At 41.8% G+C, this 27487-nt stretch overlaps 1 protein-coding gene across 2 annotated transcripts in view; it reads left to right on the forward strand.

Annotated features, from left to right (window-relative positions):
* RGS7BP (regulator of G protein signaling 7 binding protein) overlaps positions 1-27110 on the forward strand; it is a 93093-nt gene extending 65983 nt beyond the window's left edge. Inside the window, exons 4-6 of one of the 2 annotated variants that reach the window (XM_006186088.3) lie at positions 8682-8829; positions 10999-11069; positions 22040-27110. In XM_006186088.3, the coding sequence (XP_006186150.2) occupies positions 8682-8829; positions 10999-11069; positions 22040-22131 (311 nt within the window). In that variant the 3' untranslated portion in view covers positions 22132-27110. Of the gene's footprint in view, positions 1-8681; positions 8830-10998; positions 11074-22039 lie in introns of those variants that run through there. The other variant, XM_032473008.1, reaches the window with a different exon arrangement.
* Positions 27111-27487: the final 377 nt, after the last annotated feature.

Consider the following 27487-nt stretch of genomic DNA (forward strand, 5'->3'; position numbering starts at 1 on the left):
CTTAGGGGCCAGAAATGGATCAGTAAAAGCCTCAGTGGGACCTCCCCTAAATGTGTTTGCGTTGTCTGCTCTCCTCCTGTGCTGCACGGGGCCCCTGTGCACCTGCTTCCTCACACAGCTAACGGAACCCCCAGGGCGGCTCCTGCTCTGGTGCAGTGATAGGACCACAGCGTCACAAGGAGCACAGAGAAGGAGGCAGGGCAGTAGGGGGAGGGAGACAGCTCTGTTTCCCTTCTGAACTGGAAAGTGTTTCTTTCCCAGTGTTTGGGCAAGAATGGAGCTCTGTTTATGGTATAAATATCATTTTCCACTACGTGTTTTAGGGCACTGTGAATATCTTCTTACTCTAACATACAAGAGCCTTTGAAACTATTTTTAAATATAGGTAAACAACTAACTGAATTAATATGACTTGTTTCTATTTAAATTACATGCTTTTTGGAAACGTGAGAGTAAAAGTGGACTGCTTAGCAAGCAGCCTACATTTCCCGTGTCCTTTCCACAGTGCATGGAGTTACAAGCTCCCACCAGTTACGAAAATGCGTGAGAGTGAGTGATTGTGTGGACGAACTTCCACGTGTCTCGTGTAAGCTGTGTCCCTTTTGCTGTTCACAGTCGGCCTGAAAGCTGTCCTGGGGGGCCGTCCCTGCCCATAGTATCAGAGCAGGTCATGTGTCAGGAGTACAGAGGACATAGGAAATGTGCCCCTGTCATCAAGGAAGTGACAGTTTAGTGCTGTAATATTAGCTCCAAGAAGATTCGTTTGTTTTGTTTTGATTCCTAGGGATATTGAAGTAAATGGAGAAAATTGACTCTGCTGGACACTAGAGGCCAAATTCAGGGCCCCCAAAGAGACACTGTCTGTGGCAACACTTCCCAGAGTTACTGTAGCCTCAAGACAGGCAGGAAAGCAAGAGGAGGGGGAAAGGGAAGGGGAGAGAGGAAAGTGCGAACAGAGAAGAAAGAGGGTGGGAGAGAGGAGATCGGGAGGAGGAAAGAGGTCTCCAGAGCGAAGTGTGATAAAGGACGCCCCACTCTAAATAAAGGACCCCAGCCCAATCTTCTGGGCCAGTGCCTAGGACTTCTGAGGCGGGGGGAGCTCTGTGGAGCTTGAGGCTGCCCGGCAAGCAGATGTGTTTTCGTTCCTCTTGAACAACTGACCATTTCTCACGAATATAAGAATAACCAGCCTTCCAAACTGGTATGTGCTTCATGGGTGGTTTCCCTTAACTTTTCCTCAAACATGCCTATTATATTATCCACAAACAGGCTAAAAATACTTGGAAATCCCAAAGGAGCTGAAGGCAAAAAAGCTTTGCGAGGCCCTGAGGAAAGAGGCCAGATTTTTGATGTCCTGGTTCCCAACAGCGATGAGCCAGCGTGGTGTGATTTCAAGGTGCTCTACAGGCTCTCCCCTAGCCCCCGTCCCCTCCCCGAGAAAATATTTGTTCACTGAGACCTGAAATTGATTTTGCAGGAGACAGAGTTTTTTATTTCATAATAAAAAATGACTTTAAGTGCATATTCACTTTTGGGCAAAGTAAAACTGTGACTTGAAGTTACCATCTGGAAGCAGCTCCACCGCTTTCCCGAGGTCAGGGCAGAGAGCCCACCTGATGTTAGAAACAGGTGCTGCGTTCTAAGGACAACGGGCACCCTGGGGAGGCAGAACTTAAATCGGCCACCATCCGGGTTAGCAGGGCGCCCCCTGCTGACTTTTTAATGTGGCTCAGAGGAACATCTGTGAACGGACCCTGCAAACCTCTCCAGCCTCACCTCTCACCAGCCACCGCCGCCTCACCTGCCCCCCAGGCCCTGCCTGCCACAATCAAGGCATCTTGAACCACTTTGAGGAACCGGAATTCGAAAGTTCTTTCCAGTTGTTCTCTCTGCCTGAACCATGTTGCCCACCCTCCCCACCCCAAAACCGTCCTTTTTTTCCCTGGTCCATCCCTATGCTTTCTTTGAATTATACCTGTGAGACTTCCTACAAAAAGCTTCCCTGGCCTTCCAAGGCTGGGTCTCTGCCCACCCGGTGTGTCCACCAGGCACCTCCATGACACTGACGATGGCCTGCATTACACGGAGGGGTAGCTGCCCAATTGGTTGTCTGTTGTCCCCTCGAAAGTTGATCACCTGGAGTGTGTTCACCATTGTACCTCCAGCATTTAGTACAGTGCCTGGAGCAGAGTCCAGGTTAAATTAATAACTAGTGACTAAGCAAAGGAACTGCTTTCACTCTGCATCTGTTGTTAAAACAGAGGACGTGTAACTGGAGAAAAAAAAGCTTGTCCAGAGATGTCGGACTGAACCCATTCATATATTTCCCCTCCTACTAAAAATCCTTTGGAATAACAGCAAAAGATATCATGAAAAGAATAAGTCCATATTAGTTCTTCTGTTTGTCAGAGTGGGGTGACAGCTGTGTGAAGCACCACCAAGTCTCAATGGAAGAGGACAAGAAGAGTTCATTATTCACGCACATCACAGCCCCGTGCCAGGGCTGCGGCGGGCTGGGCTGCTCTGCTTTCTCCATTTCCTACATCCATCCATCTGTCAGGGGAGAAAGAAAGCATGAGGGTTCATACGGGAGGATTTTTAGAAGTCAGTCGAGAAGAAGCATACGCTAGTCTTATTCAGAATCCATTTGCTGTAACTCTGTCATGCGGCCCCTGCTGATTGTGAGAGGAAAAGGAAACAAGATGGCAGACACAAGAGTCTTCCATGCCTCTGAGAAACAAGGAAGGGTGACTTTAACAAACCAGAAACTGAGGGATTTCTCAAAGCTACAGAACAATTGGGATTGGATTGGTGGACATAAGACAAGAAGCCACCTGTCGATAAGAAACTCATGAAGAAATAAAAGAAATTCATGCAGGAGAAAATTTACTACAAAAGTGAAACTAATTGCAGAGGATGGGTGTGCCTCAGTGGTAGAGCGCATGCTTAGCATGCACAAGGTCCTGGGTTCAATCCCCAGTCCCTCCATGTAATAAAATAAATAGATCGATAAACCTAATTACTTCACCCTAAAAAAATTTTTTTTTAATAAATTTGAAAAAAATTTAAAGTGAAATCAATTCCACAGATACTTCAAATAGGAATCAACAAATTCAAATCATGGGAAAGGTTTCTGGAACTGCTGCCAGGGAAATGAATGTTTGAAAGTGCATCAGGAAAATCTGGGCTGCCCCACGCTAACAGAGACCATCACTGCTGCCCCAGGAGGAAACCTGGTGTGGGTGTCAGGACTGGGCAGCAAAGCAGGACAGAGGGTGAAAAACTCCATAAGGACAGCTGCAGAAGGACAAGAAAGTGAGCACGTGACTCCAGGGTTTTTCCCAGGCTGAATTGCTCTGTATATCTCATCGGAGTTGGAGCTGTAAACAGGAAACTGAAAGCAAACACGAGACCCAAAGAGTAGGCCGTGTGCCTGGGTAAACTTACCAGTCAGGACAAGAAGTACCCAGCAGACAAGCTTTAGACACACATGGTCCAGCCACGCATCCTGCCCCTTCTCCCATCACCAGAAGGATACTTATGAGGATGACAGGCAGAGATCCTCAAAGACAAAGCTGAACAGATATCCAAGGATGAGTAGAAAAACCAACACCCCGAAAGGGAGATACCAAATGGCAACACTCAAACAACTCACACTTGATGAGCAAACGTTAAAGTAGAAACAGATGAAGAATTTAAAATATTAATGTAATCAGTATTCTCCGAGAGACTTATTTTCAGTCTATCATACCCATAAAACAGTCACTGCAACAGAAAAGAAGCAAACAGATTTGTTGGGAATGAAAGTGTTACCCATCAGATAAAAAAATCAATAGATGAGTTAATTAGTGTTAGAAGACAATGCTCCCTCAGTCTCTTGCATTTCTGCACATCTTGCAAAGTGAGGCACTGACCACCCTTTTATATGACTCCTTTTTTTTGGCATTTGATTGGCATTTGCCATATATTTTCTCCATTTTTTATTTTGAGAAATTTCAAACACCTATGGCAAACTTGTAAGAATAATGCAATGAATAACCAAATATTCTAGTTTCACTAATTGTTAATATTTAGCCATAATTTTTTCCCTCTCTCCCTGTGTGTATCTCTCTCTATATATATACACACACATATACAATACAGGTTTTATACATATAGATTATATATAATTTCTATATATAAATATATACTATATATATAATTTTTGATGAACAATTTAAGAGTAAGTTACAGATGTTAATGACACTTTATCCTAAATATTTCAACATATATCTCCTAAAGAACAAGAGTGTTTTCCTACATAACCTCAAAACAATTATTATACCAAAAAACTTCATTTAACTTTGATTAAATATGATTCAACTCAATTTGATATAACACTGCTATTTAATATGTATATTCCATATTCAAATTTTCCTAATTGTTCCAATACGTCCTTTATAGCATTTTTGGTTTGTTTATTTTACATTGAAGGCTTTATAAGGATTATAAAACAACTGGCCTGAACTCTTTATTCAAAAATATCAGTGTCATGAAAGATGAAAAAAGGGTGCTGTTCTAGATCAAGAGAGAAGAAAGAAACCTGACAGTTAAATGTGGTGCGTAATCCTTAGAGTAATTTAGAAAGAACGCATACCTAGAAATATTTAGGAACCATTTCATAACTCAAATATTTAAAGCTTAAAAACAAAAAGTTTTCAAAGAGCCACAAACAGGCTACATACAAAGCATCGCTGGATGCAGATAGAAAACACGGGAACAGCATCACCCAAGTTCAGAGAGAAACTTAGTTTGAACACACATTTTTACACCCAGTCAATTAGACTTTAAATGTGAGCAGAGAGAGCCAGAGAGAGAGAAGGAAAAGTATTTTCAGTAATAAAAAGACTAAGAAGTTTTATATTCACAGATGTCCTCTGAAACAATTAGTCAAGGATATGTTCCAGCAAAATTAATTCAAGAAACGGGAAGATATGGAACCCAAGAAACAATGGTGTACAAAGAAATCACCATAGATACACAGCATTAGAGACATGAAACAGTTACAATAGAAAACCATATTCAACTTTATGCTACTAAAAAGGTAGTGAATGATTTTCTAGGACAAATGAATAACCAATTTAATTCAAGAAGAACAAAATATTTTAATAAACCATTAAACCTAGACAGTCTGGAAAAAGTAATCAACGATCCATCCTTCATTAGCGTTCCAGGTCTCAGGTGCTAGTCGTTCACGGTTTCACGTGCAGTGGGAAAGAGCAGTGCCTACTATACGGAGCGAACCCTTACAAATCAAACAGACAGCCCTATTGTTCAAATGGGTAAATGATACAAATAAAAAACGAAGAGAAGAATTACAAGTAGCCAGTTAACATATGAAAATAAATTTAATCTCAGTAGCAATAAAAGAAATGAATAATAAAACTTCAATGAGAGATTCTGCTTTTCTCCAACAAATGAGCGAAAATTAAATATTGATAATATGAAGTACTGGTAAAGGCGTAGGGGAAATGGATTCTCCCACTCACAGTTGGTGGAAATGAAATGTAAATTGGCGTGGCCTTTTCAGAGGTCCACTTGGCAATATATATTCAAGTACAAAATGTGAATACATAAACTTTGTCCCAGTTTTCTACTTCAAAGGATCTGTCCCATACAAATACTGGCATATCGTAGAGGAAGGGGAAGAATCACAATGTCAGTTCCTTCCTCTGGAATACTACCCATCCACTAAAGAGCATAAAATAAATCAAGATGTGCTAACATGAAAGTATCTCTAGCCATGCTAAGGTGGTAAAGAAAGTCAGATAACATACGTAGTACAGTTACTATTTTTTTTTAATGCTGTGCATCTATTGAAATCCTATGATGTGTAAGGCTGGGTCCTTGATTCTGGGTTTATAGAATTGAATAAAGCAGATAAAGTTCCTGGCCTCACAGACTTTACATATCCAGTTTGGAGATGGAAGATGAGAGTGGGGTTGGGGCAGGTAAAAAATAAACTCGTTAGCAAGTGCATAAGCAAGATAATTTCTGATTGGGATAAGTTCTACAAAGGCAATAAGCAGTGACTGGAGTGCGAAGGGGTGCCCAGCGTTAAGCCAGTGCCATCAGTAAAGGAGGGCAACTATGAGGTCCGCACATATGTTCTGGAATTGAAAACCCTTGAAATTGATATCGATCTCTCCTGTCTTAAGAGCTTTCAGCCAGAGAGGATACAACATGATCAAAATTCTGCAGAGATTTTGTGAGCTGACAGAAAGCACGGAACTGCAGGTCCAGCATCCAAGGTTTTTGTTTTGTCCATCCACATTAGCAGAGTTAGGTCTAGTCACTGAACATGAGGGACAGGGGAGTATTACTTGGCCTTACAAGTTCATAGGTGTGTTTCAGGAATACATGAATAGTTATGTTATTTTGGAAATGTATAGAATGGTATCTGTCTTGTGTGAGTGGTAGAATGAACACGAGCTAAGATGTAAACAGTTGTGGATTGGACTCTGTATGCCTTCGTGTGTACAAGGTGTACATGTGAGGGAGATAGAGAGAGGACTCCACGAAGGAATATCATACTACCTGCCGTGGGTCCTCCCCTGTTCCCATTAATGAAAGCTTTGGACGGGACAGGGGCTACTGTGGCCCCACGCCAAGCAAAGTCCATAAAGCAGAGAATTTCTTTGTGTGAATCTTCTTCCTCTTCCCTTTGCTGCCCAAATCAAACTCCATTCTCCTAGGAAGTTCAACCCCGAAGGAGTAGAAATGTAGCCATATGTGCTTTCAAATGGCCCTATCCTTCAGAGCCTTGAAAAGCAGAGGGCTGTTTTTCAGAGATATCCCTTCCCTTTTGTCCCTCTCTCAAGTCTTCACCACACTCGCTCAGTCTGAACTGTTCAGAAATGGGTGCCCAACAGGCTGCATTTGTACATCTGCCAGGAGGTGCAAAGCAAATGCTTTTCAGAGGTCAATCCCCCCACCTAGGAAATGGTAATATGCTAAATTATGTACTTAACTAATTTCTACCCAAGGGCAATAGCATAAAATTGAAAAAGCGATTCCATCACCCAGGATCAGTGTGCACAAAGTCCACACAAAAGGTTCAAGTTGTCATCAGTCCACTTGTGTTTGTGCTTTGGCCAAGTATTCTGAGGTCCATTTCTACTACAAGCTGATGAACGGTGCACAGTTAATTACCACTTAATTGCTTTCCCCTTGTGTTACCACCACGTGGGTTATAAATGATAGGGGCAAGATTTTTGCTAGTCCCATTCAGATCAGGGGAATCCAAGGGCAAAGCTTCCCGTTAGATTTTACCGTGAACAGCCATCTTCTTCACAAGTGCTTTTGTTTTATTTTTGGTTTGTTTTTTCAAACATGCAAAAACAGTCATATCATGATTAGGGAACCCAGGCTAAGAGGTGATGTGGGGTATCTGCTATCATAAATATTCCGTGATATGGGCTGTAACAATTTCTTAACAATTAGTCTAGAGTTTAGCTACACAATACAAGTAAAGCTGGCTGAAAGAATAGAAGAAACAATATAGCTGCCCTTTTCACCAGACTACATAACATTATACAACAGCTTTGTAATTATTTGTATAATTTTTTTACATTTTCCAGCTCCAGGACTTTAAGCTCCATGAGACAAAGACTGTGTCTTTCCTTCACCTCTTTCTCTCTAGCATCAAGCCCAGTACCTGGTATTTAGCTGACACCCAGGAATCTGTGTAAGTGAATGAATGAGTGAGTGAGTGAGTGAGTGAGTGAACAATTGACAAAGGCAGGTTTCAAACCCAGTTCTTGGGCCTCATAGGCCATTCCCATGATACCAAGGTACCTCTACCCCCAGGCAGATACGCACACGTTCAAGGCAGAATAAAAGACATTAACAGGACACTTGGGCCATGGGCTGTAACTCCAATTTAATTTCAAATGAATTTCTGAAATTTCTCACTTAATCAATTGGATAATTCATTTCCAGAAAGTACTGATTTATTCCTTTGAAATCAGTCATGGTCAACACAGTCTTAGTGGGTCGTCAGTACGCTGGTCTGAAGCTACCCAGGCCATGGTGCTTTAGTTGATGGCACTTGATGGCCTCCGCAGAGTAAGGCTGGATCCTGAAGCCAGGCTCTTTCCTCATAAAAAGACACCCTGAAGGAGGCTGGAGAGCCCAAGAAGCGGAAGGCAGGTCTACCGCCTCCACTGCTTCCCACAGGCCCAGAGGACTGGCGCCAGAATCAGGGAGAACGGCTGGAGCTCCCATCCTTCCCGCTGGGTGTCACCTGCTCCCAGCCCTTTTCCCTGCCCCTGCCTGCATCTGAGGACCAGAAACCAGCACGATTTCACAGGCTGAATCCCCTCACTCAAGCTCACCTGATCCAGCTCAAGAAGAATGGGTTACAAAGCACTGATACTCCATTAAAGGCAGGGCCCTTACTCTTATCTTGATCTTCAGGTCATGTGGACCTCAAAATATCTTTCCCAGAATGTTGTGAACACATACCCCCTACCCCCACACACACAGAGACTTTTTCTTTTTTTTTTAATATTCGGAAAGTTTTCAGGGTTAATGGAGCATTTGACTCAAAGCATAGCCAACCTTTGCAATGATGTCTTGGGTGTAGTACTTGCATTTATGATTTCTCAATCTCTTCTCTCTTCCAACACCAACCCCCTTAGGAAAGGAGCCTGGTGGGGGAACCAAGAGTCTGGATTGCAAAATTGAGGAGTGCACTGACACACCGGCTCTAGAGGACTCCTCATCATCCCCTATGGAGATTCAGCAACATTCCTGGCAGGTTTCCACAGACATCGAGAACACTGAAAGGTAAGTGGGCAGTTACCCCACATAGACTGCCAGTCCTCCTCCAGTTAAACTCAGGGGCTATGGAGTCCAGATTTTCTTTCAGATTCTAAAACAGAGCTCTCAGTGAACTGAGACGAGGGGTCCAAATCCTGCCGTGGAATGAAAGCAGAACCCCCAGTGGACATGGACTCCGGGCCTCTGCTTATCTCACTCCACCAGCCTTGCTTCTCCAGGGAAATGAAAACAGCGTGCTTCCCTGGGAAGGAAGGAAGTGGATCTACACACCCATCACAGCTCACCCACTGGCCTGGGTCCCACAATTTCCATCTGTTTAAGGGAGAATTTAAAGTCATGCAAAGATGCCTCCAGTAGATTCTCAGATTTTAGGTGTATGGAATGGCCTGTTTAGCTGCCAGTCAGGGGCTGAGTGCTCTGTCCAGTTCGCAGACAGCTTTTCCAAGAGCTCCCTTCTCTTACTCTCCCAGGATGCAGCTGATGGCCCCTTAGTGGCCAAAGCCCGTTAATGCATTTGTTTGAACAAGCAGCAGCTCACTCCTAGAGGGACTTTCTTGGGAAAAAGAGATGCTACACTGATTCTATTTCATTTGGGAAAAGGGAGCAATAATAATAGTATAATAATAAATGCATCAGGATGCTAAAAATTCCATTCTGTGAGGCAGAGGGATGAGCCCCTTGTTTACTGGCCTTCACGCTGATATCTTGTCCTTTGCCACTCATGTCCCCAGAGCCGGCACACAGCAGCTGAATAAATACTGGGCGGTTTCACTGAGTGCTCTTGTGTATGTGCGGGGTTGAGTCACTGACAAGATGATGACGATTTGATTTTTTTTTTTAATTTTAGAAAAGTAACACACAGTGGCATTTATAGCCATTGTGGGTCTACTTTCAAGTTGTAATATAATTCTATAGCTAATTACCAAATTTCTGTGTTTATAGAAAAATTGAAGCATGTGATAATTATGAGCTATTAATAAAACTTGGATTTTGTATAAGCTTGGAAATCCAACAATTCAAAACAATAAAGCTGTTTGGCACAGTTTGATAGAACTAGAGACAAATGATGAGGGAGTGGTTTATCTTAATTTATAAAGTAGAAAATGCTCTGTCCTATTTCCAGGAAGAAATATCTACTAGAGTCCACAGTCAGGGCATAATCCATCAGAAAGCCATTTTCCTTTCCAGAAACCTTGTACAGAAGCGTGATCCAAGCCTTGTAAGCTGGTCAGAAAGCAAGCTACGGCTGATAATGATAATAGGAGAAAAAAGCCCTCGGTGTTGGCGGGATTTCAGTTCAGTCTTTAAGTCCAGATTCTGGTCAAAGGAGGTGGGAGTGACTGGAAGAAGTTAGCCACATTAGACTTGGTCTGGGAAGGGCAGCTTCCTCGCTTTCCCCATCTCTCTGCCCCAAGAGATCTGTGGGTCTTACTCTGGGCTGCACATTAAAATTACAGGAAGCAGGGAGGTCACTGGTAGAGCTCATGCTTAGCATGCGTGAGGTCCTGGGTTCAAGTTCCAATATCTCCATTAAATAAAAATTTAAAAAAATCAAGGACCCCACCCCCATTAATTCATTAATTAAAATGATTTTGGTTTAAAAAAATAGAATAAAATTACTAGGAAGACTTTTCAAAAACAGTCCAAGTCAGTTTAATAACTGTCGACCCTTGGGAATGCTTAACGCCTGCGTTACTCTGAATTCCATTCACAGTAACGAGAGACGACGGAGAGTGAACTGATGGAACCAGGACAGCCCTCTGACCAGCGGGCCTGGGACATGCTGTCCCCCGGCCTCACTTTTGCTCAGAGTCCGCCTGCTGTTCTAGCTGTGGGTCCTTCCCCAACCTTGGCAATCGGAAGGACTGTCCTCAGCACCAGAGGCTCTCCTCTGACCTCAGCCGGGTCCAGCTGAAGGCAGAGACCAGGGCTGGGACAGCAGAACGCCGGTGCAAATGTTTGTCAGAGGAGTGCTTCTTCCTTCCAGAGCCAACCTGTCTCAGATTTTTTTTTTTTCTTATAAAAGCAAAATGAATTCAATATATGCCTCCTGGAAGGTAGAGCTGGTACAATTAGGCAAAAACTCTTGGCCTTCAGGTGACACAGAGAACAGTATGAGATTGCACTTCAGAAACTTACAGCTGATTAATTTTTTTCTTTTTATCAACTTTACAGAGACATGCGAGAAATGAAAAACCTTTTAAGCAAACTCAGGGAAACTATGCCTTTACCACTGAAAAATCAAGGTGAGTCTTGTCATTTATCCTTGAGGAAGAGGATGCTTTTAACATGATAACCTTGGGTCTTGTTTCTTAAGAAATTAAAGCAAGTTTGTTTACACAAATAATAGTAGGCATTGCGCATACATTTGTCTGTCCTCAAGAAGACAAAAGACTGAGAATAGTTTATCAGGTGAACACAGTTCTATTCTGAGGGGAGCCGAGAAACACTATGATCCCAGAACAGACATTTCTTTCACTGGCCCCTTCAATCGAGAGCATTAATTCCTTGTCCATGCTGTGAAAACTCTACACCAGGTGTAGCAAACACAAAAGGATTGAAGACTTGGCCCTTGCCTTTAAGGTGGAAGAGACTTAACACTTCCAAAGGAAAATCCCTGTCATCGAGATGTTCAGTTATCTAAAAAAAGTAATAGTAATAATTAACATATATTGAGAACTTACAGTGTGCCACTGTGATTCTGCATCCAGTTCCAATGTGAGGGGGTTGGTTTCCACAACACCAAGCAATGCTGGGACACCAACTGGGAGTCCTCCAAGTCAACTGAATTCTGATACTAACCGAGATAACATCAGATTCCAAAAGTTAAGAGTTCAGTCCTACAGGCGGCCCGCCCTGCCACGTCAGACGCCAATCACAATTCCAGGTTGTCCCCTGTGCTTCTGACCATCTGGCTGGCTATAGATTGGAGGGTCCAATGAACCCTTCCTTAGGTTCAATTAACTGGCTAGAACAGCTCACAGAACTCGGAGAAACATTTTACTTGCCAGATCACCATTTATTATTACACAGGAGGAGCAGCCAGATGGATGAGATGCATAAGGCAAGGTGTGGGGAGAGAGTACCTGCCACTCTCCCCAGCTTCCCTGTACTTGCCAACTCAGAAACTCTCCAAACCCTGTCCTTTTGGGGTTTTATGGAGGCTTCCTTACATAGGCATGATTGCTTAAATCATTGGCCACTGGCAATTGATTCAACTTCCAGGGCCTCTCCTGGAGGTCAGAGGGTGGGATTCAAAGTTCCAGCCCTCTAACCACACGGTTGGTTTTCCTACCAACTAGCCCCCACCCTCAGATGTTTCCCAAAAGTCACACCATTAACATAACAAAAGACACCTTGATTTCTCTCTTAGGAAGTTCCTAGAGAGCTTTAGTAGCTCTGTACCAGGAATGAGGTCAAAGACCATATCTATATCTACATCTGTATCTGTATCCCCATCTATTTAGGTGGATATATTTCTCATTATAAATCACAATATCCCAGCCACTATCCTAAATACCTTAGAGGTGTTAACCAAATTAACATATTTAATTCTAATAACCCCTTTGAGGGAAATGCTAGTCATGGTTCCCAATTTACAGGAAACTGAGGCACAGAGAGGTTAACTAACTTGGCCAAGGTCACACAAACTGTAAGTAGAAAGGCTGGGATAGTCTGTCTCCAGAACCACCCTATGAGGTATACACCCTAACACAGAAAGGCAACAGGGAGATTCACGAGAATGTAAGTTCTGTGAGGGCCTCTGTATGCTTTTGTTAACTATTGTATCTTCAGTACCTAGAGAAATGCCTGGAACGTAGAGTAACACCCAGCATAGATAAATATTTGTTAAAACTGCACCCAACTTTGCAACCCCAGAGTCTGAAGACAGGTACAAAGGACCAGTAATCATCACTTTGACTAAGCAAACGCAGCCAGAGCAGCCTTAGGTGAAGCATGAGCTTCAGAGAGTGGTCCATGGAGGGTGGGGAAAGGATTTTTAGAGAGGAGAAACTCCTCTTGTTTCCATGGAGCAGAGCCTAGGCGGGAGGGAGGACAGAGGGCTGCTTGCCTGAGTGCGGAGGGAAAGGACTTGGCAGCAGAGCTGGAGCGCCGCTTGGCTCAGGGAGCAGAGAGGCAGAAGGTGGAGAGGTGGACGTGAGAACAGCAGACAGAAGAGGCTGGGTACTAGTGTGACCCGAGCCACAAGGGATGGAGGCGGGCGTCAGAAAATGCGGCAGGCGGAGTGGTGCTGCAGGTTAACGGCAAGCACCCCCTGGAGGGCCCGGTGAGCGAGGCTTGATGACTTGAGCCCTGGGTATAGTGCTTGGGAAACCTCGTAGGGTTTGTAAGAAGCCAGTGTTTTACTACCGCACGCTGTAGTGACGAGAGCCCTCTGAACCACAGCATGCGAGCTGGCTGCTAGAAATCAGCATGGGTAAGGCTAGCTTTGGGTTCCAATGCCGGCCCTGCCGTGGACCGGCTTTGTACCCTGGGACAAGTCATTTAACTTTGGGAAATTAACATGTCAGAAAACTCCAAATCATCATCAAACAGAACAAGCCTGGCAGCCGTTCACTCTGAAGCAGGCTGTGTATCAGGTCCGTGAAAGGTTGACCTTGAACCTACTCTTCAGAACCTTGATCCCTGAGACTTTGGATATGGGGCTCATGTCGGAAGCCAGCCTCAGCTCCTTAATGTGTGTGACAAGTCTCCCCCGATCAGCAGCACATGGGCCTCTGCTTTTACCCCAGGAGGATGACTACCCGGGGCCCCCCAGGCCAGATTTCATGGGTGCTATGGAGCCTATATGTTGAAACCATCTGAAACATTCCCTCTTCATGTAGTGAGTTCATCCACTAGCTTCTGAACCAGGCATTAGTGGAAAAGCAGAAACTGTATTTTCTTTACTTAGGACATATCTGCAATCATAAAAAGTATAAGAGAACTATTTTGTGTAACTTTGTATTACTTTTTAAACAGAAAAAGTCATTTGAATTTTAAACAGTTTAAAAATATAATAATAGTAATGAATGATCGGTACTCTAGGTAAAAACACAAGTCATAGGGAAAAATCCAAAAAAGGGATGCCCAGGACTCAAACCTTAAATGCATTTGGGGCATGAAAAGGAAAACGCTAGGAGATAGAAGGACTTCCTCAGGAGGGAGTAATGCAGTGTGATTTTAAAACAATAAATTGAGGTGAAATCTGATGGGAAATTCAGGTTTATTCCTTTGAGGGAGAGACAGGAATCCTTAGCAGGTGAAGATACATCCCTGTCCCCAGTGTTAAACGGGTGCTCACAGCAGGATGTCACTGGGAGCTGACCAGCGGAGAAGGGGGATGTGAATCTCCACTGGAGGGGTCTGAGATGGCCTGAGGGAAGGAGAGTTGGTCTCTTGGAGTCACTCTGGGAGGACTTTTTAGCAGATACATAGAGCACCATTTTATGAACTAATCAGCCAGTTTCCTCTCTCTGACTGTGTCTGCCAACATAGAGCACAGGGGCTAACCCAGAACCTTCCTGGAATTCTTTTCAGGCAATTTATTTATTATACAGGTCTATCTATGCAGAAAATGGTGTGGGGTGTAATGAGGAAAGATGTATTCCAGCTTTTTCTGCAGGACCGTATTGTCAAAACATAATTCCGACTGGATGAAAAGCATTATAGAAAGCCATCTGTTTTCCTTCTGGCTGCTTCTTTCCTTTCTCTTTTTATCCTACTTACATGTGTGCTTTAAGCAGAGAGAAAAAAGGAAAAGATACTGCTCCTTCCTGGTCCCTCTTTTTCCTACTCAAACCCTGACCATAGGAAAATCTTGCCAGGCAAGCAGGGGCGGGGAGCCAGCAGTGGAAATACTCAGATCTCCCTGTTCCCCAGGTTGCATCCCAGTCCTCAACTCAGAAACCGTTCCATGTTGATTGTAGCATTTAAAGATTTAATTGTATCTCCACCCCTCTCCCTGTCCCACTACAATCAAAACTTGACTCAGCAACAATCTGCTTTAAACTGATTTTCAGTGGCAAACAGAGGAAGGTGGCCAAGAGCACAAATTGTAATGGTTAGTGACTCTGCCTGCATTTGAGATAGGGCCTTTTCCTTCCCTTGCTTCCAGTTTAAGACAAAGAGGTGCACAAAAGAGAGGTTAGCCTCTCTCATTCTGCGGCGGCTCCACAGCAGCCTCCCGACAGCGCCCAGGTCTCCTGGCTCTCGGCCCGCTGTCCTTCCCTCTGCATCAGCGCCTCTCCTGTCCTACATTCTGGGTCACTGGCAGTGCTGTAGGGAGCTTCATTAATTATGATAGTCTTGCTGTGTCAAATGGATTACAAATGGAACCACCTGTGGAGAGCCCGCAAGGTTACTGACAAAGGCTAACAGGAGACTAGGAAGTGAAGGACGAGCATCTTCTAAATCCAGGCTGTAATCAAACAAAACATTGCAGGAATAAATTAAGCCTGAAAGACAGTTTCACCTTTTCCAAAATTCTGACTTAATGAACACTGTGTGGTGTGTCAGTACATTTACTCTTGCCTGGAACTCGGTTGTTGATACAATAAGTTAAAGTCCATCTGAAGTGGATCAGTCAGGAACTGGGGCTGTTCTAGCATGGGGACAGCCCTGCCCCAGGCTAAACTGGGTCTAGGAACAGTTCCCCACTCCCCACACCCCTGATCCACTCCAGTCAGGACATCTAACTGGAAACAACCTAGCCATGGCAGGCGGAAGAGCTCTCTGATGTCAGAGTGAAGAACACTGGGCAGTTATGCCACCTGCTAGCCTGGAGATGACCTTTTAGGTCCTTCCCCAGGGCCTCATAGAAAGACTTGCTGTGCTTCAAGCTGGTGTCCAGCTGTCACTCAGGGTGGTTTTATGGGTTGCCCTGTATCCTTTGCAATCTCTACAACCTTCCCAGGATTCAGCATGACATATGTAATCCCTCTCTCTCCTCCCATCTAACACACTCATCACTGATAACACATCTCTTTCCTAATACATTACTCTGATTATGTTGAGCCTCTCCTCACAAATATTAAGTGCCTGCATATTGTCTTTCGAAGAAAGAACAGAATTCTCCCCTCAGCATCTATTGCCCCTGCCATTATCCAACATGTGATGGTCACCTATGATGGGCCATGTTCTGTCTCAGGTGCTGGGGATGTCTCTCCTCCTAGAGATTCTCCATCGCAACAGGAAGAATGGAGTGAGAATCACCTGGAAAGCTTTTTTTAAGTGAAACAAACTTGCCTCGCCTTGCAGAGATTGTGATGGCGCCTTCAGGATATGGCATGTGAATTCTGGAAACACCTCACACACACACACACACACACACACACACACACACACACACACACACACACACACACTCTATTGGAAAGACCAAAAAAAAAAAAAATAGTGCTTAAAATACAACAATGCCATAATGCCATAGACACCAATTACCACAAGGGCATACTGGATTCTCACCTAGCCAGATTTTAGTTGTAAATGTGGTGGGAGGGCATGGGAGTAATTGAGAATTGCTTTTTGAAAAGTGTCTGAGCTGAGATTATTTTTTAGGTGCATCAAAATTAGCCAGAGAAAAAGTTTGGAAAAAGGCAGTCTAGACAGAAGATTCTGAATGTGAAGGTGTGGGAAGGTGAAGGAGTGGGGCATTCTGATGAACTACAAGCACTTATTTCATCAGAAAAATGGTTAGAAAAGAGGCTTAAGAGAGAGACTAGAAAGGTAAGGTGGCTGTATCATTAAGGTCCCTGTAGCTCATGGCAAGAAGTTTGGATTTTACCCTGAGGCCATTGGAGGGATTCAGTTAGTAGGCAAGTGCAGTCAGCCAGGTGAGAAATGCTTACAATTGGAAGTAAAGCCAGGGGCTTGGGGAAGAAGATATGACCGGTTGGATGAAGTATGTAAGGGAGAAGGCAGAATCAAGAAGAAACCTGGGTTCAGACTTGGAAAACAGAGTGAATGATGGTGTCAATACTCAGAGAGAACAGAGTAGTAGCAGCAGAGGTAGGAAGCGGAATGCTGAAGTTCTGGATGTGGGGGGACCCCGAGAGCAATGCTCAGTGGTTGTAGTGAAGGTACTAGGCTTATGCTGAGGGACACATGCAAGCTGGAAGCGCTGGAAATACAGATTTAAAGATCATAAGCACAGTGGTAATTGAAGCCCTAAAAATGATTGAAACCACCCAAAGCGAGTGTGCACGGAGAATAGCCCTGAAATACCAAAATGTAAAGTTGGAGGGGAAGGAAGAGGAGTTTACAAAGGGGACTGAGGAAAAGAGTCAGCATAATGAAATAAGAAAGTTGAAAGGAAGGATGGCTGAGTGTGGGGTAGTTAAGCTGGACAGGAACTGAGGGTGTTCATAGGATTCAGCAATCGGGGTCACTGGTGATGTTGGCAAAAGCAGCTTCCTTGGAATCTGGGGCGTGGAAGCCTCATTAAGGAGGGTTGAGGAGTGAGTGGGAAATAAAGAGCTGGGCAGCACAGGGAAATTTATTAAGATTTTCGTAAAGGGCTGCTTATAGAATGGTGGACAGACAGGGTTGGAGGCAGACAGTGTACCAAGGGCTGTAGCCATTGTCTACAGATGAATGAAAGCGTGGAGGGAGGCAGACGCCTGGAGCAGTCAGAAAAGACTTTTCCAGGGAAGGAGGGTACAGCTCAGTGTTAGAGTGCCTGTTTATCATGTACAAGGTCCTGGGTTCAATCCCCAGTACCTCCATTAGCAATAAATAAATAAATAAACCTAATTACCCCCCTAAAAATAAAATTTAAAAATAATGAAACCATTTTTTAAAAAAGAAAGAAAAATTTTTAAAAAGGACTTTTCTGGAAAAAGAAATGGCATGCATAAAGGCAAGGGAAGGTACGGCCCTATTTAGGGAACGCTAAGTAGTTCTGTTTTGTACTATCCCTGCCTTCATATGCCCTTCATTACAGCCAGATGGACTGTTTACTTGGACCCAAATTCAAGCTGCCTTTGACCTCCATGTCTTGTTCACACTGCTTCCTCCAGCCAGAATGCCTGCCCCCCTACTTCACCAAATGTTCAAGTTCTCAGCATCTCTTGTAGCCCAGCATGAACACTGAGGCCCCAGGCATCTTCCATGAAGGTCTTTCTTCTCCTCCAGATGGGAGTAATTTCCCCGCTCCGGGAATTCTCATAGCATTGTATTCATGTCTCTCTAATTGCATTTCTAAAGAAGCCTCCTAGTTACTCAAAGATCCTGGGAGCCAAGGATCATGTTTCTATTAGGACCCATCTGGTGTTACCCCTCCAGCACCTGACATGGAGCCTTGCACTTAGCAGGACTTTGATTAATTCAGTGGTTTTCAAATTGTGGTCTCAAGACCAGAAGTATCAGCAGGTCTGGGAACTTGTAAGAAGTGCGCATTGTCTGGCCCCCCTCAGACCCACTGATTCAGAAACTCTGGAGTTGGGGCCAGCAATATGTGCTTTAATAAGCCCCTCAGAAGAAGCTGACACAGCTAAGGTTTGGCAACCCAGGGAATTAACTGAAGATCTCTTTTTGTCTGGAATAGAAATTTGCAACTGCAGGTCCATTATAAGCACTTCTCTTGACTTTGAGAACATAGCTTTAAATCCAAACACTCAGTTTATTATTTGAATTGTCATGTCCTTCTGTTTCTTAACATAGCATCTATGTAAGGAAAACTTTTATTAGCAAAAGAAAATTGAGCTATGGAGAAATGGTATTATTGTACCCTGGGGAACGCCAGCGTCATTGGCTTTAGTAGTATCTGAGAATTAAACGTTGAATGACTGGGGTTTGAACTTACTGATGGCTGAATTTCCTAACCTCCTTTTCTTTCACTTTTTCCTGTGCTTTCCTGCTTCACTTTTTATTTTCACATTTAAAACTGTCCTAGGTTACAGTTCTCTGAGAGTATGCACTTTGGAGAAAAGATACTATAAAAGTCTCAAACATTTGCAATAAAAATCAAATATTTCCCAACAAGTTCAGATGGGCTAGCCCAGAAAGTTTAGGATGAGTAGGGAAACATTGCGTTTTGCTCACATTCTGTTGACAGCCCCTCACTTCAGAAACAGGATTTCAGTCAATGTGGAAGGACACCTTTCCCTGGAGTTGAGTGCACTTCAAACCATTCCAGGCATCCTTACTGCTCGGTGAAATTTCAGCATTTACAGCAGGTGTCAGCTTCCTAGGGTGTAGAAAGCCGCTCTGAATTTCTGCCAAGAATTTTTTGAGCTTTTGTGTCACTCAGCCCTAGGTGATGATCAGACAAGCTCTGGGCTAGGCAAAGGTGTCACAAATGCTCAACAAAATGCCCCAACCCAGCAGTCGTCCTTAATAGGCAGCCTGTCTTTTGCTTAACATCTGAGCAATTTCTCATCAATTATAACACTTCTTACTCACTTGTGAATGCTATACGTGTATGTGTGTGCTCATGTGTACATATAGCGCTCACAGGTGAATGTTTTTATATATATATATATATATATGAAAAGAAGGCTGAATGAGGAGAATTTCAATAGCACAAAAGGTTTTTTGATTCACCGTGATGAATGCACAGATGCAAGGGTCAGTCTTGATAGAAATCTCATAATTCCTGTATGATACCTGTGTGCTTTTAACACATAAAAAAGAGAGAGTGGGAGCAAATACACCAGCCTAGCACACACGCACACTTTTTTGTAAATACAACATGCAAGTGAACGTAGACATTTCCTCAAATAATGGGAACAATACGTATCAGAATTGCATTTTATAATGTATAAATACCTGTGAGGTCACCCCCAAATCTCTTAAATGTTTGGAGAAAGGGGAAGTATACGGGGAATTCAGGAAATAGGTCTCCAAGTCTCAAAGAAATAGAAACAAGACCTTTCTTTCCTATTAGTATCTTCATTGTTTTGGTGAATCTGTCCCAAGGAGCATGGAATTCCAGTTGAACTTGAGTTTCAGGAAGTGTAGTCAGTATTCAAAGAGACACCAAAAGATAAAAAATTCTTTACCCTTCAGAGTCTGCTATATCTTTGCCACATCCAATTAGGTTAAGTTCACTGATCACTTGGTGGTTAAAGAAGTAAAAGTCCCCAAAATGATGAGAAAGTATGGTGATCATTTCTTTCTGCTCCAAATATATCATGATTCATCTCTGAGAGATTCTTCTGAGAAATCAGGCTTATGGATAGGATTTGACATTGCTTTCAGTGTCTTAACTATTTGGGGCAAGTTTAACTGTTAAAAAAAAGAGCTGTCCTATTTTTAGTCTCCAAATGTTGACATCCAGATTGTAGTGAATTATTTTTCACTATGAAAAGGACAAAGAGGGTCCTGTTTTTCTCCACGTAAACAGAGCATGAGCCTTAAGAGAGGATCTTAATCTGCAGAGACTGGGTGAGTGGGCTGTGTTTGATTAATCTGATGTGCCCAGCTGGGGCGCCTGTTTTCTCCCCTGGCTCTGACTTGCTACTCCAGTTGCACCGAAGTGTACAACACAGTGAGCATTCCGAGGAACACTGTCAACTCGGTGGGTGACACTCATTTGCAAATAAGTATGACACATGAGAGCCTTTGGGGACAGGGAGGGAAAGCCCAGGACCTTGGATGACAATTTATGTAAGAAAACCAGAAAGCCAAGACTCATTTTTGTTCTTGACAGTTTCCTGAGCATCTAAGGCTCAATAATCAAGAACACCAACCTCTTCTAGAAGGCAGTTTTATTGAAGACGGGCACGTTCTTCACTATACCCATCTCTTCATCTAACTCCTGATTCTGAGCTCTTTCCCAAGGCTTTGTATCTTCAAGATTAGGATGGGGAAAGGAGGGAACATCTTAGCTCTGCTCTGGGAGGGCAGTGCAACTAGTCCTGGCAAATCTTATGTATGTAAGAGTTGCCAGAGCCAACCAGCCGTTTTGTTGCCCCTGGTTCCATTCTGACCATATCCTAGTGCTGTACCCGTTGGCAATGTCTAGGTTATTTCCTTGGGGTCCTTCTCCAGCCTCTTGGACCCACACTGGCCAGTTCTGTTCCAACAGCCTGTATTTACCACCCTCTCTGTTGAACTACACTATTTCATAAACCCCAGCTGCTCAAACCAGATTACTTATCTTTTTTTTGATTGAAGTATAGTTGATTTACAATACTGTGTTAGTTTCAAGAGTACAGCAAAGCGATTAATTTATATATTTATATATATGTGTGTGTGTGTTTATGTGTTGTATATGTGTGTGTATACACATACATATATATACATTCTTTTTCATATTATTTTCCATTATAGGTTATTATAAGATACTGAGTATAATTCCCTGTGCTATACAGTAGGTCCTTGTTGTTTATCTGTTTTATATTTAGCAGAGTATATATGTAAGCCCAAACTCCTAATTTATGCCCCCCACCTGTTTCTCTATTTGTCATTGTACTAAAAATTTCAAAACAAAACAGGACCTCAACAACTGACAATCTTCTCTAAATGCCCTTGTGTGCAGATATCTATAGAAAAGACTCAACAAGGAATAGTTGAAACTTCTTCCTGAGGCATAAAGTAGGTGAATGGAGATAAGACAATGGTCCTTTGTAAAGGGAAATAGTTAATAATAACTGTATTTATCGAATGCTTCCTCCATGTTAGGCACCAAGGTCCCCCACCCAAGCTAAATGTTTCTCACATATTATTTCATTTAATCCTCACCTAAGATAAGTTTTTTTTTAACATCTGGGAAAAATGAAACTTAATGAGCTTAAGTAATATGTTCAAAGTCACAGAGCTGGTAAATAGAGTCGAGTTTAGAGAAGAAGCCAACTTTACTCCAAAGCATGGACTCTTTCTAAGAAGCTGTACATCTCCCAACTGAAAGATTGCCTCTAAGCAGTTCAAATTTAATTCTGAGCAATGATTCTCAACTGTGGGCTATTTGCTCCACCCTCACCCCACCCCAGGAACATTTGGCCACATCTGGGGACATTTTTGGTGGTCACAACTGGTAGGGGAGTGCTACTGGCAACTAGTGAGTAGAGGCCAGGGACACTGCTAAACACCCTGCTAGGTTCAGAACAGCCCCCAGCAATAAAGAATTGTCCAAATTTTCTGGTCCAAAATGTCAACAGTGCTGACATTTGCTGAGGTCAAGAAACTCTGATTCAAAGCTGGTGGATTTTTAAGGCCAGTTTATAAAACACAGGTTGTTTCGTCTGAACCTACGTATGTTGTGTCCCCACAGATGACAGCAGCCTTCTGAACCTAACTCCCTACCCTCTGGTTAGAAGACGGAAGAGAAGGTTCTTTGGGCTGTGTTGTCTTGTCTCAAGCTAGGCGATGCCTCCTGGAAACCCACCACTGGGAAGACCTGAAAATCTCAAGGACCCGAGGACCTCCGGACAGCTGAACCACAGTTATTGGTTTCTGACTATGTTTTCTATGCTTCCTTATTACTTTTATCTGCCTCCCCCTGCCCTTTTAAATGATTTTACATTTGAAAGCAGCTGCTGTCAAGGGATTAAAAAAAAAAAACAGATTCAAAACGCAGGCTGTTTTTAAAAGGATTTTTAAAGCTGACATTGCATATGTCTGCTCCAAACCACACCATGACAGATGCAGGAATTATGATTTTTAAATTATTTAAAGGTTTTTTTAAGTGTATTATACAGAGAAAAACTATTTCATGTATAATAGTATATCTATAGCTCTTGCTGATCTCATGTTAACAATTTGTCATATATGAGAGTCTTTCAACATAGAAATCTATTGAAAACTGCAAAACTGTTCAAAAATCCAGTGAATATTAGAAATAGTATTATAATCGAACATACACCACCTCACCTATTGCTTTCTCTGCACTTAATTACGTTTAGTCTTCCATTCTGTCAGAATCTAAGAGCTTCAACATAAAAATACCTTAATTTATAATGCAACAAACACCATATATGAAAAGTATTTAAATTTTGTAAATACACAATAACCCTAATACCTTCATCCAATGCATTTGGGCAACTAATTTCCTTTTGATCCAATGGTGTCTTTTTCAGCTTCTTGGAGAATGAAGTAATCCCGTTAGAAAATGGTGTAGTAACATATACAATTATCCTCAAATGTAAAATTGAATATTATCACATTTTGTTCTAATTGAAATCTGAAGCATGATGTCTGCACATCAGCCTAGTGTTAAATCTTATAGGGCATGCTGAAATTAGCTCAGACCGTAAAAATACTTAACATTTTACATTGTTAATAAAACTCTTTTTAGTTAAGCTAAGCTTGTCTCATTTTAGATGACTATGCAGATATGACTTTTCCAATGTGTACTTGGTGTCTTGTCTTATGCTTAGAATCTTGAAAGCAGGACACATTAAGCAATAGTCTATTTTAGACAGGAGGAGGCCACACGCTTTGTTTTTCTGCTCACGGCTTTGTTGTTCTCTTCCTCCACTAAATGTGTAACCTGGTACATACAGATCTGGTGGTATTTTCCCTTGTTCTTCCTTTGGCCCATTTCCCAGACAGAATTGCCCATGGGTTGAAAGATCAGGCTTTTGGACTTCTTTTCTTGTTTTCCATCGCCTGAAAATCCCTGAAGTCAGACAAGAGGCACCAGTGTCCAGCACAATAAAAAGATGAGTTGTACATGGTTTATCCAAAACACATCTTGAATCCCAGCCCTATAATTTTGAAGTGCTTATGCAGACAGGCATTTACATGTCCACCAGTATTTTGACCTAAAAGCTAAATATATTCAAGTTTCTTGCTTTACTGAAGAGGAAAAGAGGTACAGATGAACTCCTGGAATAATTATTGTATTAGGTTGAATTATATCAAATTGCTGATATTTGACTGTTGTGACCTAAAAAAATGGCAATTTCATATAGTTAAACCTAATATCAGAAGTTGTGGAAATTATCGTTGGACTTGTCTTCTTGTTTTTTTTGATTGAAAATGAAAGATTCAGAGTTAGAAGAGATCTCAGAAGGCTACACAGCTCTCTATTTAGAGCACACCAGCTGGCTCTTGGCCTTATTCTTGGAGCCCAGAGGTGTGTTCCAATGAATTGGCAATCGAGGCACGGTTACAGGTGTGACTGGCTTTATATGAAGACATGACCCCGGAAGTTATATGAGAAAAATCACAGTTTTCTAAATCAAATACTTACAAAACAGTTGTAGGAATATGCTTTAAAGACTCCTAGGGTGACTGCTCCTTTGCAAAGCAGGTAACCACTCCTAGATTTACCTGCTCTGCAAACCGATTTTCTTAGATCAGGTTTGATTAAAGCTTAATGTCCTTTCCTAAATGTGCGGGGTTCATTTTCATCCCCTGAAGTTTAATTCACTTCAGGTCCATTATTTTAGAAATTACGAAGTAGCCCACTTTGGCGTGCTCTGAGCTCCATCTCTGCCCTGTCCCACCCTCCCACTATATGGAATCCTTGGCTTCAAGTAGTTCCTACTAATCCATCCAAGTTATTAACGGATATAAGCCCGGCCTTGGTGTTCAGCACATTCTTGTAAATGCCTGACCTAAATTACTTCTGCCTGGTTAATTTGTGCTCACTCTCGCCTTAGTCTCAGTGTGAAGGTAACACCTTCCGTGCAATTGTCCTTTGTACAACTGAAGACTGTTAATAAATTCAGGTCTCACCTCCATGTCTGGGGAGGGCTCGAGGAGCTACTCATGGGGATGAGGATTTGTCTAATTCCCTAGCTAGGCTTTCCATACCTAAGGTAAAGAAATTCAGCCACCTTCTCTTTTATTCATAGTGCCTGTTTCCCAGCCTTTGATCAATTTTGTAGTTCCCGTGGACACACTCCAAGATTTATAGATCTTCTTTCACTATAGCAGGTCCTAAAATTAAAGTTAGTGCTCAAAGTCCTAAAAACCTAAACTGGCTCAGAGTTGCAATAGGTAACCCACCATTTCCCATTAGATAGACCAGTGCATCTTGTTAGGAGCTGACCCCACTCTCCTCTCACCTACCAAAGGACTTTCTCAGGTGTACTTCCATGAGATATAGTTCCACCGTCTCAGCTTCCTGCTGGTCATTGGTCAGATTAGCAATAACACTGAGCTGATCTCTAGGGATAAGGAGAGCCTACTGAACTCATTTTGTTGCATGTACTTACATGCTTGGAACAAAAAAGGATGGAAAGTGTTTCTGGCACACAATCACCCATGTTACCACCATATTTTTAATATTCTGTGTTGCTCTTTATTCTTTTTTTCAGTTGACAGAGACAATACATGTTCTTGGTGGGAAATCTAAAAAATACCACCAAGTATAAAGGAGAAAAAAAAAAACCTGAATCCCACCACAATCATGTTGTTTCAAGCCCCATTTCCAGGCTTTAAATCAGTCAGCGTCTGGGCCCAAAGGCACTTTTGAATAAGGTATGCGAAGAAATGCCCACAAGGCCAAGGTGCCACTTTAAAAGATCTGTCCACTAATGTTTTGCATACATCTCGGAATGGATTTTCTGCACACTTCTGATTGTACCATTGTTCAAGGGTACAAAGAAGACTTTAGCCGTAGCACAGCTCTGATGCCTCCTCTCGTGAAAGCTCTTGGGGAGATTCTAAAATCCTGCCAGATCATTTTGTTTTTCGGTGCTCCTGTAACAGTTTGGATACTTACTGTTTGGCAATACTGCCACCTACTGAAAGCTAATAAGCTTTGGAGCAAAAGGGGAAAACCAATACACAGAGCATAAGAGCTTCTAATTGATTTTAGACAGCAAACAAGTGAGCCAGATTAACAATGATCCCATATGGAACTGCAGACTCTGGAAGTCTCAGAATTGAGGGGATGAAGGGTATCACCCAAACTAACGTCCCACCCACTACATGCTTACCTTAGCAATGTCTACCATTTCTTTGTGTTCTAGAACATCACAAAATACAAAATATTCAACTTTCAGGTGATTATAGAAAGGATGAGAAAAGGCAGTGATGCTATTGGTCCAGAATAAACCACTAAAATTAAATATGAAGTTGAGAAATAAACCCAGGAACATAGAAGAATTGAGAATATTATAAAGATGACATTTCAAATCTGTGAGAAAAGGTTGGATTATTAATTGTTATATTGGGATAAATAGCCTTCTGTTGGAGGAAGTATTAGATCTATACCTCATAACTGTCATCAAAATAAATTGTAGGTGAAGTAAATATTTAAATGTTAAAGCACATAAATAAACCAGTAATACTGATGAATATTTATGTTAAAGGACCAGCCAGCAATATTGGTTAATGCTTATGTAATTTTAGTGTAGGAAAGTAAAACCTTTTTAAGACAGCAGAGAAAGAAACCCTAAAGGGAAAGATGGATGGATGTGACCAGTTAAAAATGCAAACTCCTATACAGTAAAAAATAACAAACCAGATCAAGAGAAAGCAAAATTTGAAACATATGCAACAAAGAACGTAGACCTCTAATATAGATCAAGAGCTTAAACTCCACTACCTTTGGGAAGTTTCCACGATCTACAGCCCCCTTCCCATCCAAGTGTTCCCATTTCATTTGTCCTTTTTCTTATTGTACTTTTTTCATTATTACTTGCTTAATTGTTTATCTACACTGAATTGGAAGTTCCATAAAGCAGCAACTATATCACTTTTGCTTACAGTTACATCCTCAGTACAGTGCTAAACACAAAGCAAATACTGAAAACACACTTACTGAATGAGTGAATAATGAATGCATGAATAAATGACATTTTATGACTCAAAAAGAATCAAACTTTCCAGTAGAAAATTAGCCAAGCACACAAACTGGCAATGTACCATAAATCAAAACAATGCACTGATAATAAATATGAAATTATTTACTGCATTTATCATAGTATTATTATATTAGTAAGCAAAAATGTAAATTATTATGATATACTTTTTCATGTATCAGAAAGGGAACCGTATAAAGAATTAATGTTCCCAGAGACAACAAGGAAGTATGGAAATGAACAACCTCTTATAGAGCCAACAAGTATGTAAAGTGAGTCCACTTTTCTGGAAAATATTTTGGCAATATATTTTTCACCTACACCAAGTAATTCCACTGTAGAGAAATTCTCCTTAAAAAGATCAGGGGAAAAAAATGAGCTAAGATATATTTATTCATTATTCAAAAAAATGCAGAAAAGGATGCTTATTTGGAAGAATGGGAAAAAAATGTAAATAAGCCCACAGTATAGGGTTGGTTAAATATAGTATATCCTTTCAATGGAATACTGTGCACCAATTAATAACAAGCACCAGATATATATATTTATTGAAATGAACCATATTGTTAAATGAAAAAAAGTTATTGAAGAATATCTACAGTATCATCCCATTTTTAAAATACGCATATATGTGTGTGCATTAAAGAATCTGAAAAGGTATCTGCTAAAATGTTAACAGCATTTATCTCTGGGAGGTGAGATTTGGAGCAATTATATTATTTTCTTTTTGCATATCTGTAATTTCTGATTTTTCCACAATGAGCATGTAGTGTCTGTATAATTTTTTCAGGGAATAAATAACAATGTTCACATTATATATTAAAGTGAAAAACACATGTTATAAAACAGTATGTATAGTAATGACACAATATTTGTAAAAAAAAAAAAAAGAAAAATATATATAAATATATCTATGTATGTATATATATATATGCATAAGAAAGCTAGAAGGACATACACGA

This window comes from Camelus ferus, chromosome 3, assembly GCF_009834535.1.
Source record: "Camelus ferus isolate YT-003-E chromosome 3, BCGSAC_Cfer_1.0, whole genome shotgun sequence".
Classification (NCBI taxonomy): domain Eukaryota; kingdom Metazoa; phylum Chordata; class Mammalia; order Artiodactyla; family Camelidae; genus Camelus; species Camelus ferus.